The sequence below is a fragment of the Strigops habroptila genome, chromosome Z, assembly GCF_004027225.2.
Source record: "Strigops habroptila isolate Jane chromosome Z, bStrHab1.2.pri, whole genome shotgun sequence".
Lineage (NCBI taxonomy): Eukaryota > Metazoa > Chordata > Aves > Psittaciformes > Psittacidae > Strigops > Strigops habroptila.
In genome coordinates, this window is record NC_044302.2 from 23,898,926 (window position 1) to 23,916,315 (window position 17,390).

At 42.0% G+C, this 17,390-nt stretch overlaps 1 protein-coding gene across 1 annotated transcript in view; it reads right to left on the reverse strand.

The window, feature by feature from the left end:
* Positions 1-17,390, reverse strand: part of FAM81B (family with sequence similarity 81 member B) — a 50,430-nt gene that overhangs the window by 18,272 nt on the left and 14,768 nt on the right. The window contains exon 2 of the mRNA XM_030512682.1: positions 301-419. Within this exon, the coding sequence (XP_030368542.1) occupies positions 301-419 (119 nt within the window). The remainder of the gene's footprint in view (positions 1-300; positions 420-17,390) is intronic.

The window sequence follows — 17,390 nt, forward strand, 5'->3', positions numbered from 1 at the left end:
TGCAGCTATTGGGCAAAACTCATACAGCTGAAGGACCAGAGCTTGTTTTCAAAGGTTTTGAGGTACTTTCATAGTACGTCATCATTGCAATCCTCATTTTAAGCTCTTCCTATGTCATTTTAAATAAAGGCAAATAAAAACACACCCAGTGGCCACCTTCCAAAACACCCCGGTGGACGCAGTGATGCTCATGCAGACCATCTCCAGGAACACACCATGGCTGAGAGTGGGCAGAAGGAGAGCTCATGCCAAGTACAGCTACACTTGTGTTTGGTTTTCCTTTGTATTAGTTATACCTACTTCTTGGAAAGAAGTCTGAATCCTGTTTTCTGAATCCTGTTTTCTTACAGCTACCCCCTCTTCATCCGCCTGCTGAAACCCAGGGGACTGAGCCAGGAGCTCAAATACGCTCACTGAAACTGTGTATAAATACAGAAGAGAGTTAGGACATTGTAAGGATCTGAAACTGGCAGGTACAGAATGAAGCTCAATATAGATAGGCACAATCTGGAGTTTGAGGGAAGCTAGAGTAACTGTTCACTTTTTTGTAAAAAGACAGAGATTCAGTTACTGCAGAACTTTGGTTTTGTATGTTATCCAGAAAATGAAGCTTGTTTTATGTCTTAGTTTAGTCTGAACAGCATTTTTTTATGCTCTCAATCCTTTATGGTGTACCCTTTCATCACACGGTTTAGCTAAACCCTGTAGCTTAATGATGAAGAAAAAGAGCCATTTGGGAAAGAAGTCATACATGTATTCTTTTGATTTCTGCTTTTAGACTGCTAAAAATAAAAGTCCTGATGTGAAAATAATTTTTAAACAAGAAAAGTGATCAATACACAAAACACAAAGATGACAGTTTAATGAATGACTGAAGTGTGCCTAAGGACACTGCAACAAATTTACAGCCATATGGGCTGCAACGATGTCCTGCAGCTGGCTTATGTCTGTGTGTACCAGAGCTACATTACATTTGTCTGTGCAATTAAGGTTTTCAAATAAACATAACCTTTGACAGCCATGAAGTACCAAACAATTTGAACACTCAGTTTCAATTTCTTCTTGGTAAAAACTCTAAATATCAAAATGACCAGCTGAGGCTGTGTGAGCTCTTCTCTGCCTGTGACACCACAAGTCGCTGATTGAAAATGATGTGTGTCCACAATCTTTTTTTTGTCCCCTCAGGATTTTTTTGCCCCTTCAGTTTTCAAAAGCATCTTGTTTCTTACAAACCAACTTAAAACCAACTTAAATGAACCGAATAACAACAAAAACTAAATAAAAACAAAACCAAAAAAAAGCCAAAATCAAAACCAAGGAAAAAAAAAAAAGAAAAAATAAGAAGATAATGTATTAGAGGACATGGTTGTATGAGGATGTAAGTCCAGTGGAATCCACTGGTGTACAGCTTATGCTCTGTAGTCAGTCTCAAGGCTTAGGCTCGAGTTACACAATCGTCCCTGACTTGTCCATGGCCATGACTGCAGGACATAGTACATGCGGAACAGGACACCTTAACTCAAGGCACTCTTAAGTAAGTCAGACATGAGTCTTCCAACATTGCATTTTCTATGCATGCAGCCAGCCACACGCACCACAGCTCCAATGGTGCACAGCAGTGCAAGAGTGATGGCTTGATTGGAGCCTGAGCCCTGCTAAAGAGTTGCAAAGGACTTAAATGTATGATCTCTGAAGCTTTATTCCCCTTAGACTCTCTGCATTTTCATCTGCCTTGCAGCCAGTTTCCTCCTGTGTTGTCTCAGGGAATTGCCCTCAGACCCTTCACTGGTATCCAAACTGGTCCAGTGACTCCCATGACCAGCAGAAATGGGTGTTGTTCTCCCATCTGTCTCTCCTGCTCTTTCCTCTGCTCCTTTCCTCCACCCCTAGCCACCCGGTCCCATTCCTGTATTCACACCAGCACAGGGAGGAGAGCTAAAGAGGCAAGGAATTAAAAAAATACCATCAAAACAAAAAAAACCCTGGAAATCAGCAGTTACTCAGCAGGCTAACAAGAAGTTCTGCTGTTACAATGACGGTCTCAAGCCCCCTGTGAAGGGCTGGAGCCTGCAGGGTGCCTGTCACTGGCCTGGAAGCCCCCAGAGGCTAACCAGACCCTGAGCAAGCTGTGGTCAGCTTGGGATGCATCTCTAAATGCAGTCATCTGGGAGCACAGGAGATGGCTACCTTGCATCAGCTCCCATAAATATCTTCCTCCTCATTAGAAGGCTGGGACTCATCACCCTCTACCCGCTGTCACCTTGTGCTAGTTTGAAGGCTCATACGTATAATCCATGTGATAAAATTCACTCGATTGTCAGTCTGCACTGGAAGATCTCCCAAAGATTTAGATCCATCATTTACAGAATTAACCTCTGCTATCTTGTTGGTCTTCTAATTTAATGAAAATTTTAGGTTTTATTTTTTTGGCTTTAGTAGAGCTAACGTAGATTTAGAAAGTCCAATCCACTTTGAGTTATTAATGACCTCCTTTAAAATGCTGAGTATGTGCAAAGGCTAACTGCTCTGAACACTTTGATTACTACTATCAGTCATAATTAACTGCTGAATGGAGAAGCCAAGAAGGTCTTCAGATTCCAAGGACTTCACACACTACAAAGTACTTTACGCCAGTTGCTCCTTCCATGTCAGGATGCTTTCTACAGGCAGAGCCATCTCCTGTGGTCAACGTAGATGAGATGCTCTATTCTCCAGCTGAAGTGCTAAAGCATACACATTAATGGCCTTAAAGTATCCAGGTATACCAGAAGAGAGAGACACTGCTAGAAAATGAAGGAAGTTGATTGAATAAGAGCTCCCTGAATATGCTGCTCCCACAAGACTGAGGTTTAAAGGGGCAGGAGGAACTGGCTATATCAGAAGACATCCCAAATCCTGAGCTCAGGTGCTCATGGGATGTGCAAGAGAAAGCACAACAAGCAATTGAAAGAGGAAAATTAAGTGGGGAAGCAGGATTAGTTGTATCAGATCTACAGTCTGGGTCTGAAGGCTGAGGGTAACAGAGATGAGCTGGTGGAAGGTGGAAAGAGAAGAGTTTCTCTGTTTCCCACGACCTTCACATTCCTCCAGCCAGGATGCCTTCAGTTCCCCACAGTGTCTGGGACCTTCCCTCCCTTCCTCCCCAGTAACACAGCCTGCAAATCCACTCCACCAGCTCAGAGCCAGCATGCCTGGGGTAGCTCCAAGCTGTGTTTCCACTTCTGCGTGCACCAAGACCAACCAAATAAGATGCAATAAAATTAAATGACTGTCACTTCACACTGGAGATGAGCAGCAACACTTCTCTGCAGCTCTACAAGACCTCTGGCCTCTGATCTCTCTAAACTTGCCAGAAATTCAAAACTTTGAGCACTAAAGTTTTCATCCAATCTGTTTGAAATGCCCAAGGAATTAAAAAGTCATTAAAAGAAGACCAACTTCACTTTCCTCGAAAAGCAGATGAGCAGCAATGAAGGGAGACTTGCAGGAAACCACTGCATACAGGGGAAAAGAAGGAAAAAAAAAAAAAAGATTCAAATAGGGCAAATGCTGTATTTCCTGGATTTTCTTTGTTTATTTTGGTTACTACTGAGAGTGCTTTAGTTAAAAAGAGAGGGGCATTTGGCTTCTAGCCAATAACTTCATTGTTCTGCCAGTTAGACTATGAGCATTTCCTAACAGACTTTTCTTGAATGTTCTTTGTAGATGCAAATCCGTCCTCATTTCTCTGCTTATTCAGCAGAGACAAGGTGAGGAAATGACTTAGGGAGAGTCTGGACTTTTCCTGGTTGAGCTGCTGATAGGGGCATAGGAGAAAATACATTTAAGACCTAAACACAGGATGTATTTTGTGCATTGTTCCAGGATACTGCTGTCATTCCCAGCATAGGGACTTTCTTACCAGCATGTCCCTCTCTCCCTGACCAGTTACCTCCACCAGCCCTGCACGGTGCTGTTGCCAGAAATGAGTCCTGCGCTGCACAATGCTCACTGATGGAAGGACAAGGCTGAGAAAGTAGAGACGTTCCTCAGGGCTGAAAAATTGCTCCTGCCCAACCCGAGCTGTTGCATGACTGAGTTAATTCATACATTGCATAAATAATTTATTTCTGTTTGGCATTTGGAAATCCATATCCAAAGAAGAATTTCTATGATCACCGACAGGCAGTTTGCCAATGACTCCATGTCCTTAAAATTCCTACCTGCTGGGGATAGAGCAGTTTGTATTTTTGGTGTAGATCACTCTGCCCTTCCTGCAGCGTCACAGTCACCTCTTTCTTCCCCGTTATAACTCAGTTGCAGAATTCTTCCACCCTCCCTGAGAGCCAGGGACTGCACCTGCTGTGCAGAAACCGTGTTATAAAATCCCTCAGCCAGTTTTAAGAGGTGTCTGTAACACACGGTAAATCTGGCCACACAGAATGGTTTCACCAGGGCTATGTATACACAGATCTGGAAAAAGCCTTCCAAATGCACTTGGTGAAGTAGCATGAGAGGAGAATCATAGAATCATAGAATGGTTTAGGTTGGAAAGGACCTTAAGATCATCTAGTTCCAACCCCCTGCCATGGGCAGGGATGCCTCACACTAGGCCATGTTGCCCAAGGCTCTGTCCAACCTGGCCTTGAACACTGCCAGGGATGTAGCATATACTACTTCTCTGGGCACTTCTCTGAGCCTGTGCCAGGGCCTCACCACCCTCATAGTAAAGAACTTCTTCCTTATCCCTCATAGTAAAGAACTTCTTCCTTATATCTAACCTGAACTTCCCCTGTTAAAGTTTGAACTCATGACGCCTTGTCCTGTCGCTATAGTCCCTGATGACGAGTCAGTCCCTGGTGAGAAGCCAGGAGCTTCACATGTCCCACAGCTCTCCACACAGCATGGTAAGCCAATCCTTGGCCAGAGGCACAGCTCACAGAAGTTATGGAGATCTTATTCCAGAAAAATACCTCCAGCCTTTTCCACCAGTGAGCAGAGCAGAGCCTGAGGCAGGCTGGACCAGGACATTCAGAAACGGCAGTGCAAGCAGCACAGGGATCAAAACCAGTTCTACGGGCTGAGGGAACCCTGGCGGCACAGGACAGCTGCGGCCGTGTGAACCACCACATGGAACTCTGGGAGAGGCTCAGAACACATTATCAGGCTGCAGAGGCTTGTAATACTTCACTCTGAACCACTCAACTCTTACTAACAGTCTTCCTCCCTGTTGAAGAACAGATGCCACAGAAATCGGCTTGCTGACACAAACACTCTTCTATATGGAGCGTCACATTTCATAACCATGGTGTGATAACAGAGGTTACCCTGGGGAGGCCTGTAGCTTGGGAATCATTGTAAAAATAACTGTAAAAAGGTAGTGATTACTCTACAGGAACTACTTGCTATCTATCACTTTCCAATCACAGCCTCGTACTCAGTGCAATGAAAGCTATGCTCCCAATAGAAGTCGCTGTGACAGTATGATGATGGGTCTGATCATTGGCTAGGAAATAGAAGTAGTAATAATTTTTTACCTTTGTACCACTGTGAATTTTGATTCACAATGAATACTGTAAGATGCTGAATTGAATTTATTGATGTTCTCAAAGCATCCAGCTGAATAAAATGATCAGTGATGTGATGCATCTTGGTATCTAGATAAATATGAATGCAAATAGTGAGGTATGTCCAAGAATACTGAATGTAAGGCCCCTCTTTTAAAATTATCACCCCTTATAGCTACGAGCAAGCCAATGGGAAAAAAAAATAAAGTAGTTTATTTTTAATTTAATATATTTAATATCTTTTTATTTTTATATATAAATGCCATGAATAATTAGCTTATTTTTATTTTATGTATTACAGAGCACTTACCTCGTTTCTACTGCTAGTCAAATAAATCATTATGAAGGCACTTGCATGAAAAAAAATGAGACTATCAAATAGGCACAGAATAGCTGTTCAATAGACACTCCCATAAATAACCAACACATAACAAAGATGCATACAATTCCTCATAAAATTAAAAATACAGCAAAGTAACATGAAATGCAGTACTGTATGTGCAGCACAATGCAGCTAAAATTTTGGTGGTGCATCTGGATGTTACTTGTGTCTTTTTATCTCACGGGGCTGTAATGCTGATAGATGTGTTGGACCAGCAGAAGAGCAAAGGTCTGAGCTCCTCCATCCCACCCCCATACCACAATGTTGCTGGGGGCTTCTGGTCATCCTGGAGTAAGGAGAGTGGGGATTTTGGGGTCATTCATCTGGTTTTCCATGTTGTTTCTCAAGAAGCAGATGAGCAAGTATTTGATGAGTTTAACACCAGGGGTGTTCCTTGCTAAAACCAGCAACAAATGTTTTGCAGCGTACCCACAACAGTGATTTGTCTGCATTGCCTAATTGCTTCTGTCATGAATTAAATAATCCTGGTGCCTTTGTTAGCAATTCCTTGATAACATCTGTTGAGCAGGAGGTTTCCAAGCAATGACAGTGGTCTGAGGAGTTCAGCAAGCTGCTTCCTCAGCCCGCTGCTGTGCTCAGATCTGTCTCCTGAATTTTTATTTAAACCAGATTTGAAACATAAGCTGCCTCTTCCCATACTGAGTAAAACCCAGAAAAGCCGGGATGCCTTGCAGAGCTGGGTTTAGAGTTGTTGAATATAGTGAATGCAACCAAGTACCATTGAGCAGATCATCTAACAGCAGGAGAAACTAGCATCAGCAAGAACTTTCTGGGAAAATGACTCATAGTGGGAGAGCTACCAGCAATCTCCGACATTAAACTGAAAGCTGTGCTTCAGCAGCAGCTTGCATGGCCAAAGTCCTTCCCATGGCTTGCTTACTGCAGCTTCCCTATGTTTTAAAACCCTGAGGGCTGCTACAATCGTCTGGCTGAACTTCCGACAGAGCACATTTCATCAAGTCATCTCGTGGTGCCTAAAGACAGGAGACAACCTTCAGCAATTGATCTCAACCTATGTTTTGACTTGGGATCAAATCTCCAGAACTGCAGCCAAAACCTGACATTTTACTGCCTGTCCACCACACCTAAAATTTTAACATTAATGATAGAATTTCCCTCACATTTTTATCACCACAGCAAATTGGTGGCATGTATGCGTATCATCATCTAAAAGCAGAGCTACCAAATGCATGCAGAACATTTTAAAATAGAAAGTCTTTTGAGAAAAATCAGCTTGCAGTGTTATGCAGAACATGGATTCAGCTAGTACAAAATTATGTAATTGTAGGTATTTTTCCCTTTTTCCTTGACCAGTTTCAGTCCCTATTTACAAATGCAAAAGTAGAAAAATAATTAATACTTGGAAGCACATTAACTAGTTGGCTCTGCTAGTCTGAGGCTGCATATCAGTTCTTGAGCTTAAAGAGGATGCTGTCTGCAAATGTTTTAACTCATCTGGTCTAAGAAATCCAAAACCAGGCCTCATTTGCTGTGTCACTTAATCATGTCTGCAAAGAATCACCCCGTCACCTGTCTATGACAGGTTCAGCACTGCATGAAAAACACTTGCAAAAGGTCTGCCTTCAGCCCTCCACCTTGCACCTTCCAGGGCTTTCCTCTCTTCTTGGAGAGCATCTCTTGAGAGATGCGTATCTCTTGAGATGCTCTGGAGGCAGACTCTTCCTTATTCTGACTGTGGGCACATTCAGCAGATACAGATGTGCTATGGGGAGTCATCAGACCTTTGAAAGCCTTTCAAAATGAGGCTGGAAATAAGGATTACCTAAAAGGCTCAGCAAAGGAGGGATTGTGTGGTTTTGAGCATTTAGAGTCTAGATGTGGGCATTCACATGCGCAGAGCACCAGGAGATGTTTGTGCCACAGACGCAGAGTACCACCTCCTCTGCACCTCTGCCCACCACTGTCTGGAGCACAAAGATCATCCTTAGCCCCATATTGCAGAAGGCTTCCCCATCCCTGGCAGATGGGGAAGCCAGGTTGGACAGGGCTTGGAGCAACCTGGTCTAGTGGAAGGTGACCCTGCCCATGGCAGGGGATTGGAACTGGAGGTGCTTTGACGTCCCTTCCAACCTAAACCAGTCTGGGATTCTATAATTCAAGTGATAGGTTCAACAGTTTCAGGTGGGCTTTCAGCCATTTAGACATTCTGAGGGCAGGACACTGTGCCAACCTGGACTTTCTCACCTATGCCTCCACGAACGCCACCCGACCCAGCAGGCTGGGGAACTGGGAACAATTTCCTAACATTGCTAATGAGAAATCTGTGTAAATAATCGTAACATACTTCTCTCTGTCTGCATGGCATTGCTTGCATTCCATCATCAATTATGAATGCATAAATTAAGTTTAATAATACACCTGGTTATGATTCTGTAAGAAAAGCAATTTTAAAGAGTTTCTGGAATTCAAATGTCTCAGCTCGTGCTACGTGTGTAATACCTGTTTAGGCAACCTCAGTATTGTGTATAATCTTCTTAATTAATTTTTTTTTTTTTTTTTTGATGTATAGAGAATAACAAGAGCAGCAAACTGGAGCTTCTTGTACAATTGTACAAATACCACCCTACTACCACAATGGCACTAAATTGTCCCCTTTGACAACAGCAACTGAAAGCCTCAAGAAAGTCATAGACCATGTGCCTTACCTGAAACTGGTAGTTTCCTTTCCCTTTGTCTTTTCAAACCTCTGCTAATCCTAATCCTGGCCACCCAAATTCTGTCTCCCTGAAGCCAGTTCGCAGGTTTGCTGGGCAGACAAGAAAACAGCAAGCAAACCACTGACATGCCTGCTGCTAACCTGCCCAGAATCCTGCTGCCTGGGAGCAGGCAAATGGCTTTAAATTAAAGAAAGATCCAAAAGATGCACAAAACTTGCCTCCTCAGCATGATGCAGCAGAAGCAGCTGGGCAGAGGGGCCACTGGGTGTCTGGTTGATGGGGACTGCTGCTGCCAAGAGGTTTGTGTTTGCTCTTGTCTCCAGGAAACCCCGGTGCCTGCTCCAAGGAGGAAGTGTGCTGAGAATTAGTAGCTGTGGTTTTCTTTGTTATCCCATCTAAACTGCTGAGATCGATTCATTAGGGGGGCTAAGGAGCTGCAGTTCTCCCAGCCTGTCAGGAGAGGAGCTGAGTGGGGATACTGGGGGTAAAGAATCCTCCTCAGCAGTACCCCAGTGACTGCTTCATGGCAGTGGCTTGGCTGCATATCCAGAGTTGCATGGGACCCTCTGCCTCCAGCTCCCTCTGCCTCCAGCTCCCTCTGCCTCCAGCTACCTCTGCCTTCAGCTCCATGTTCAACATCTACCCAGGAAAACTTGGGCATAGTGGGTTGCCCTTCAAGTGCAATATATGGTCACAGGTGAATAAATTACAAGTGGTTCAGGCAGTGTGTTGGCACATTTGCAGATAATTTCCCCAAGACATGTTGCACAAGACCTCTCAGGAAACTCTCCTGAAGACTGTTGTCATTACTCTTCACCTGGTAGTTGCGATGTAAAAGTGCTGTCCAAGGGCTTGAGAGCTGATGTGGTAGAAGCACTCAGCATCGTTCTTCATTTCCAGGTGGGCTGGAAAAATGTAAAGTCATAGCCAGCATAAATGAGATGGGTGTCCAAGAAATGGTAAATAGTGCTGTTTCCACATGAGGTCTTACATGCAGGGCAGGTAGTGGTATGATGTTAAGGTGCATGTCATCATCAACATCTGGGGCACAGAGGGAAATCAGACACACACAGGTCACAGCGTAAATGACCACAGAATCACATTTGACAGCCCTGTCCATACCAGTGAAATCTTCTAATGCTTTGCTTGTGTTATGCTGTGTGGATGTGGAGGGCACAACACAGAGCTGATGATGTCACAAAATGCGTCAAAACACAAAATGACAGTCCCTTCTTTTCTGTTGACGCTTCCGCAAATAGAAAATGACTATAATTTTCTACAAACATATGTCAAAAGCAAGAGCTGAATATGTAAGAAAGCTAAAGGACCCTTAAGGAAATATCGCTGAACATAAGCGATATTTTATCTTGAGAAAATGGTCTCAAATTAGTTTAAATCCTTCTGTAGCACTGTAGAGATAAAACATCGTATACTGACTGGTGGATGGCTCTACTGGAGAAACCAAAACATTCCACAATGGAACATTTGGGCACCCTTCTCACCTCTGCTCTGGTGAAAACAACCTGCAAAACCATCTCGAGGCAGTATTTGGAAATTCAACAGTTCTGAAGTCTGGAAGAGGCGCAAGTCCTGTCTCATAGCACCCATTTTGGGAAAGATGGTGTGAAAACCAGCCTCCTAGCTGAAATAAATCTGCCTTGACACAACCCCATGACACAACCCCAGGCTATATCACAGTACTTGTCTCTTCTCAGAGGACAGAGAGCATTTTGCCTTTATGTTGGACAAAGCAGAACCAAGTCCAAAAGCCACCACAACTGATTGCTTCAAATTTATCTCTGTGCCCTATCTGATCCCCAAGTATCTCCTTTCCGCTCTCCAAAATATAACCTTCTAGGATGACCAGAAGACGAACTCCATATACACTTCACCAGTTGCTGATGGAAAGGAACATCCCAGAAGCAAGGATATTGCCTGATTTATCAACAAAACTGAAGGTTAGCTATTCTTAGAAACTCAGATCTGTTGAGTACCAAAGCTTGCAAATAGAAAATAAGATAAAAAACTGGACTAATCACCAATATAAAAAAGATATGTCACGTTTTAAATAAGGAGTTAAAATTTTCTAAGACTTATTTCAAGACTCTCCTTGCACCTCTGCATCTAACAGGAGGTTTGACCTGCTCACACAGAAGCAAGACATAGATATTTGTATATGCTCCTTGTATATAAACATTCCTTTATGCTCCTTCTATATATATGTTTCTTTCACAATAACAATGGCCTGTAGAGGCATAACAAGTAATAGTCAGTAGTGGGATGATGAAGTTGACACAATGAAGGCACTAAGAGCAATTATCTTAAAAATGAAGAGTCAGAGCAGAATTTTTTCATAGGCAGTCACTTAATTTCTTTCTTTGCCTCTTGGAAAAGGAGAAGTGGTGCTTTCTTTGCTGTTTTTGTTCCTGTTTACTCTAGCAATAGAGTAAAGCTGAGCTGTGTTCCCAATATCAAAAGAACTATATTTTGCTAGCAAACAAAACCCAATAAAAAGTGCCGAACAGAGAACCTGAAATCTAGCTAAAAGACAATATTTTCCTGTTGAGGATAATCCATAGAGAAGACAGAGTAATGGAAAATTGTTTTAAAATGTGGCAATAGCTATTGTATTGTGAATTTTTATCAGGGAATGACCTTGAGAAGTACTAGGTGAACCACACACATTTGAGCTTTCTGGAATATGCCCTCAGCTTGTTGCTGTCTTAATGGATCCCTCTGGTTTTGGACAACATTTGCAACAGAAGAGAGATAAGTGATGATCGGGAAATCCTGACTGCCTGAGCATAAGAAAAACTTGAAATAAATAATTATGTTAATAATCTTATTTACAGAGCTGGTCTCTCCATGCCAAAAATTTTTATTGCTTGAATGGAGTGGTGGAAATTCTTTTCCCAAACAGACGAATTAAATAAAAAATACTCAGATATTAAATGGAAAAGCCTTAAGTTACATTGGAAAATATATGTTTTCCAATATAAAGGATTATCTCTTTTAAATTATTTCCAAGCAGCAATAGCAAGAGATTAAAGACACTATTTTTGTTACTTATTAAAACACATTATTATTGATATACTGCCTTTTTAAAAAAGAGGAAATATCCAGACTTGTACAGTACTGAATAAGGGGAATACTTTTTACAGCCCCTCCCAAGAGAAGAAGGAATGTACTCTTAAGAAATACTACTATGGACTTATTTTAAATTCCTTTGTTCAGGAAGGTATTCTACGTGTGGTGTCTGTCAACACTGTCAACATCTGCCAATAGCTGGATGTTGATGTAAATATTATTGCAAGAAGATAGAACAGCCTATCCTAAAGCAGGTAGGATAGAAGACAATGGGACAAAGTCATTGTTTTCTCAAGTCAGTGACTGAAAACCCTGGTTTTTAGGCATCTGGTTGGTGGGGTGGCACCCAAGCTGCTGGGCTGGGTGGGCAGGTCCCCGTGCTCACTGGCGCTGACTTTTAAAAGATCTAATGAGGGGTCCCTCTTTGCCCAGCAAGGGCCAGTACCACCAGGGCCAGCACCACCAGGGCCAGCACCTCCAGGGCCAGCGCAGTAAAGCCAGTTATGTTACAGTCCTCCACTGGTGCCCTTAAAACTTTCCGATGATTTTTCCCCAACCCTTTGTTGCATCTTGAGGCATTTCTGCTCATGCCTTTTTGGTCAATGGGAAGGAGCAGAAAGGCATGTAGAAATACCCTGCTACTAGTTTCATCAGCGTTGCAGAACACTGAAGCCAGTGGATGGGTTTGTAAGGGTCTGGCATCGGTTTGGGTTTGTGGTTGCCCCAGGGAGAGCACAAGCTCTCCCTGTGTAGATGAGGCCCTTAGTGATATGGTTTAGTGGTGGTCTTGGGCAGTCCTGGGGTAATGGTTGGACTTGCTGATCTTAAAAGTCTTTTCCAACCTAGCTGATACTACGGTTCTAAGTGATGGGCTCCTGACATCCAACGCTGCCCAGCAAGACCCTCTATGGCATTTTCCCCAAGTGACAGTAAGATGAAGGGTGGTGTTCATGGTGTCTGTGCCAAGTTGTATTTTCAGACAGATGGGCTCCCACATATCTTGTACCTCAGAAAACTCTCCAGGGACCTGGCAGAGCTGCCAGATAACCATGTGTTTCTGCACGCAGCCACTGCACAGCAGGCTCCGGTGTGCTATGTTTAGCATGGGGGTGAACAGATGAGCTGTTTGCACAGCGCACGTGCAGCTTGGGTTCCCTTGGTGTGAAAATAATGCATATCTCATCTACATGGGGATTAAATGGAGACAGTGAGTATTCTCATGGAAGAGCTGCTTGGCTTTTCCTATGCTGGATTTACATTGATGGTGCACTTCTAACAGGAAGGCAGGCTGCTCCAAAATCGGGTTGCTTGGAAATTTTCCATTTCCATTTCCATTTCCATTTACAAGATGATCAGAGGGCTGGAGCATCTCTGCTCTGGAGACAGGCTAAGAAAGCTGAGGTTTTTCAGCCTGGAGAAGAGAAAGCTCCAGGGAGACCTTAGATCAGCCTCCAGTGCCTAAACGGGCTACAAGAAAGCTGGAGAGGGGCTTTGGAAAAGGGCCTGTAGGGACAGGACAAGGCGGAATGGCTTTAAACTGACAGAGGGGAGATTTATATTAGATATTAGATATTCCCTGTGAGGGTGGTGAGGCCCTGGCACAGTTGCCCAGAGAAGCTGTGGCTGCCCCATCCCTGGCAGTGTTCAAGGCCAGGTTGGACAGGGCTTGGAGCACCCTGGTCTAGTGGAAGGTGTCCCTGCCCATGGCAGGGGGTTGAAACTAGATGGGGACTGTTTGTGGGAATCACAGGGTGGCTGGGCACCAGTGTGGGGGCCACGGGCTCCTCCAGCCCCAGTTCCCCAAAGGCAGCAGCAGTCCACCCTCACCACTGGGCTCAGGATAGGGACCCTGGAGAAGCCCTCAGGAGGAAAGATCAGAGGGAATGACCCATATGGGAATCACTAACACGCAGCCTGTAATCACTTGAGAGATTGGGGCAGGAGCTAAAACGCTTACAGACACTTTTTTTTTTTTTTTTTAAATTCAGATGGATTGTTCGCATCTGAATAATACCAGGCTTTCAACTGCTCCAGAGGAAGACACTGTATTTGGCTTCAGTTTGGAGCACCCCATTAGTGCAGATCTGCTACGTGAACTTGGACTTGATGGTTGGAGTTTTTTTCACATTCCAAATGCAATTAAAATCATTGCTGATTTTATTTCAATGTAAAATCTGGAAATTCTTGCTTCTGTAAGCAAAAATCATGATATTCTCTTATAATTGAACACTCTGAGCTAAAAATATGTATGTAGCAAGAATACAAAAAGAGAGGGTGTCAGTGGAAGCAAAGATTATACCCCAGCAGATTGTGTATGTATGTATACATCTTCAAATAGTGTAAGTCACAAAATTTTGAGTGTTAAGCACTTGAAAATCCAGGCCACTTTATGTTAAAACATCTAGAAGACAAAGGTAGCCTGAGAGTACCTCTATTCCCATGCATCAGACTACCATGTCTAGTGCAATATGCTGTTTTACTCTTTTTTATTAACTGAATGGCTGGACAGTTATTCCAATTAGATTTGATGGCTTCCTATCTGAATGGTATTAGCTCCACATAAGTAGTTAATGCTTCATTTATCTTAGCTGGACATATGGTCATGATATTTTTCAATGATGAGCACAATAGAAGTATTTATTAAATTCAGTGGATCAAATCAAATACACTAGCGCACCTAACACAGCACAATAATTAAGTAAATACCACTATAAAAGAACCTTGCAATAATATACCTGTTTTATCCCATGATTAAAATAAGAAGACTTACACTTCACATGAAACGTAGTAAAGCCTAAGTATAGCTATACACAGGATATCACAATAAGCACTTCAAATTCTGCTAATTCTTCTTTTATATGATAGAAAAAAGGTGCAGTATGTAAAAAGTTAAGGAACTTGACTTCATAGCTCTTTTTATTGACGCTTCCGAAGGGGATGCTTTGCCTGAGGTTAGTTACATGTTACTGTTCAAGGAAGATGGTTATATATTTACAGTAAAACAAAGATATGCCTGCATAGCACAGAACTTCCCTGGGACTGTGTTCCTTTGCAGACACAACAGGTACAGTCCACTTCGGTTTTTAAGTATGTTTTTTCTCCTCTTAACTTTCCATCACTATGATAGTCTTGTAAATTCTCCTTGAAAGTGAGAAACACAAGCAAGAGTTATTTCTCAATAAAATGAGAGGCTACAAATTTTTAAGTTTTTGTAGAAAAAGGAAATTGCTAAGTAATTAAGCCTCTACCTACTTTCAACATTTTTATCCTAATGATGAAATACATGATATTGAGTAATAAAGAGAACAATTTTAGGGATTAATCTAGAAAAAAAGAAAAGAGATTTAAGGATGTCTGTCTACCTGTTTGAGCACCCACAGTCTTTTATTACCCTCTGATCAATAGCATTGAGTCTGCAGTAGATGTGAAGGGAAACAATTTCTGCACTATGTGCTCTCAGAAGTAAAATCTGCTGTGAGCATCATCCAAGAAAAAGAGATAGAGAATAAGTTTCATTTTGTAGAAAGGAAAATGAATGTGCTCCCAATGATTATTTATTGTTTCACTTTAGCTCGGATTCTTTCTAAGTATGCTCTTTCATCAGCATAGACTGCTGTTTCTAGGTTTATTACAGAAAAGAGGACACTTTCCCAGCTTCATGCATCTCTATCAAAAAAAAAAAAAAAAAAGAAAAAGATTATGAAAGCTGCTTAATATTAGGAGCTCTGATGCCAATGAAATAGAAAAAAATGTGGCTGGCGACCTCAGTTAATCCTAAAAGGAGAACAACTATTGCAGCTTTTACTGGGATTACATACATGCAGCAGGCAGGGCATGTTTGATACAATGCTTTAAAAAATCTCATGATAGACTAATCCCCATTTTATATGCAAAAGTGCTCCATCATGTGTATATGAGCTCTGCATGCCAGAAGTAATAGCGGTGTAATTTTACATTGGTGACATAGTAATATTGTTAAACAGACTGTTTTAAATAGAAAAAGTATTTGAATACGCTGTTTTGTAGTTGCCCATCTTGTGTAATTGATCCCATAGAGTATTCCTATTAGTGATTTATCAATCTCTGTATGAGTATGATACACTGGACGTACCAACCCAAAACTTTAAAGTTTGGCCAGCTAACAGGACATGTAACAGGAGCAGCTGAGCAACTCTAAAATAGGCCACCCTTCCCATAATCTCCATTCTCACTCAAAATCTTTTGTTTTCCTAGTTGATGCTTAGGAGTGGAAAAATGCCTTACGTAATGAAGCTCAGCACAGTGAGTGTCTTTTTGAAAGTCTCTTTCCATATGTATTGATCACCATCCCGACTCTCGCTGGTCCTCATGGCAGGCAGCTGTAGGAGAGAGCAGGATGGGACCAGATGGGTCGTCACCAGCCACCAGGATTAATTAGTGGCTCCGGCTTTGAGACCTGCTCGCTTGTGCTTAAGGACATCTCTCCATTGAAGATGTTGTCTGTGTGCTTAACTCAAATATTATGCTGCTTACTTAGGCAGCTGATTGCTTTTATCTCTAATATTTATTGTAAGAATGGTGTTTTAGTTGTTTTAGAAATTATGGTGCTTGCAGTGGTTAAGGCAGGTTCAGTTTCAGTGTGATCTCCTCTGGTGGTGAACACTTGTATTTCAGTATCACTTCTTTGAGAAATTCAGTGAAGGCATGAGACAGGCTCTATAAACTCTAATGCAGAATGACTCTCTTGATAGCCATGGAGAAGAACAATTAAAACTTGGAGTAATACAAGTAAAAAATCATCTCCACAGAGAGAGTGGGCATGTAGTCATGTTGCTCTGAAGTATCTTGAGACTCACAAAACGTCAAAACGAACAAGCCCTTTTTGGTTAGTGGACAAAGCAGCAGTTGGCTCAGAGAAATATATCATGAAATGTAATTGAAGGAGGCAATTTGGCTTAGAGTTGATAGTAGAAATTAAACATATTTGATTTGAATATTTTTCAATCAAAAAATACAGAATATTTTGCTGCCAATTGAGTAAACCAAACTTGATGGAAACTGGCACAGCGTCCAGGATGAAAAAATGCACAAAAAAACCTAATCATAGGGGAGCCTGGGAGCATTGCCTAGACACTGCCAACACGAAAGGAGTGAAAGCTGCCATAGAAAAGGGGAGCTTGTCCATTGCCATGATATCAGATCTAATCGAAGAAGCAAGATCTCTCAAATCCTGTCCCTCTTCCAGAAAAATAAAATACCAGAGGTAGATATGGGTATCGAAAATACCAACCTTAGTCACAACTCAAAAAATACTGTATAAGTCTCTTAGGAGACACTTCTGAGTGTATTGATTTCACATTGTTCCTCCATTTATATCTCAGGATTTTTTGGCTGAACAAAGTGATGCCTAACAAGATTGATGCAATATTACCCAGAGGAAGAAAAAGCTGCTATGAAAATCATATAAAGTTTTGCTGCACTTATAAATACTGCTTCAGAAGATCCTGTGTTTTTAATGATTTTTGTGACATTGATGAAACATGCTGTAAATATAAATTGATATTTTTATTGTACAAAAAAGTATACTGAAGTGTATATAGTACACAGCTGTGGGAAAATCACTGTTTGGGGGGAAACTAGAGAAAACTGGGATCTGGCAGAAGTTGTAGTATTATAGAAACCTTTTCAAAGTAAAAT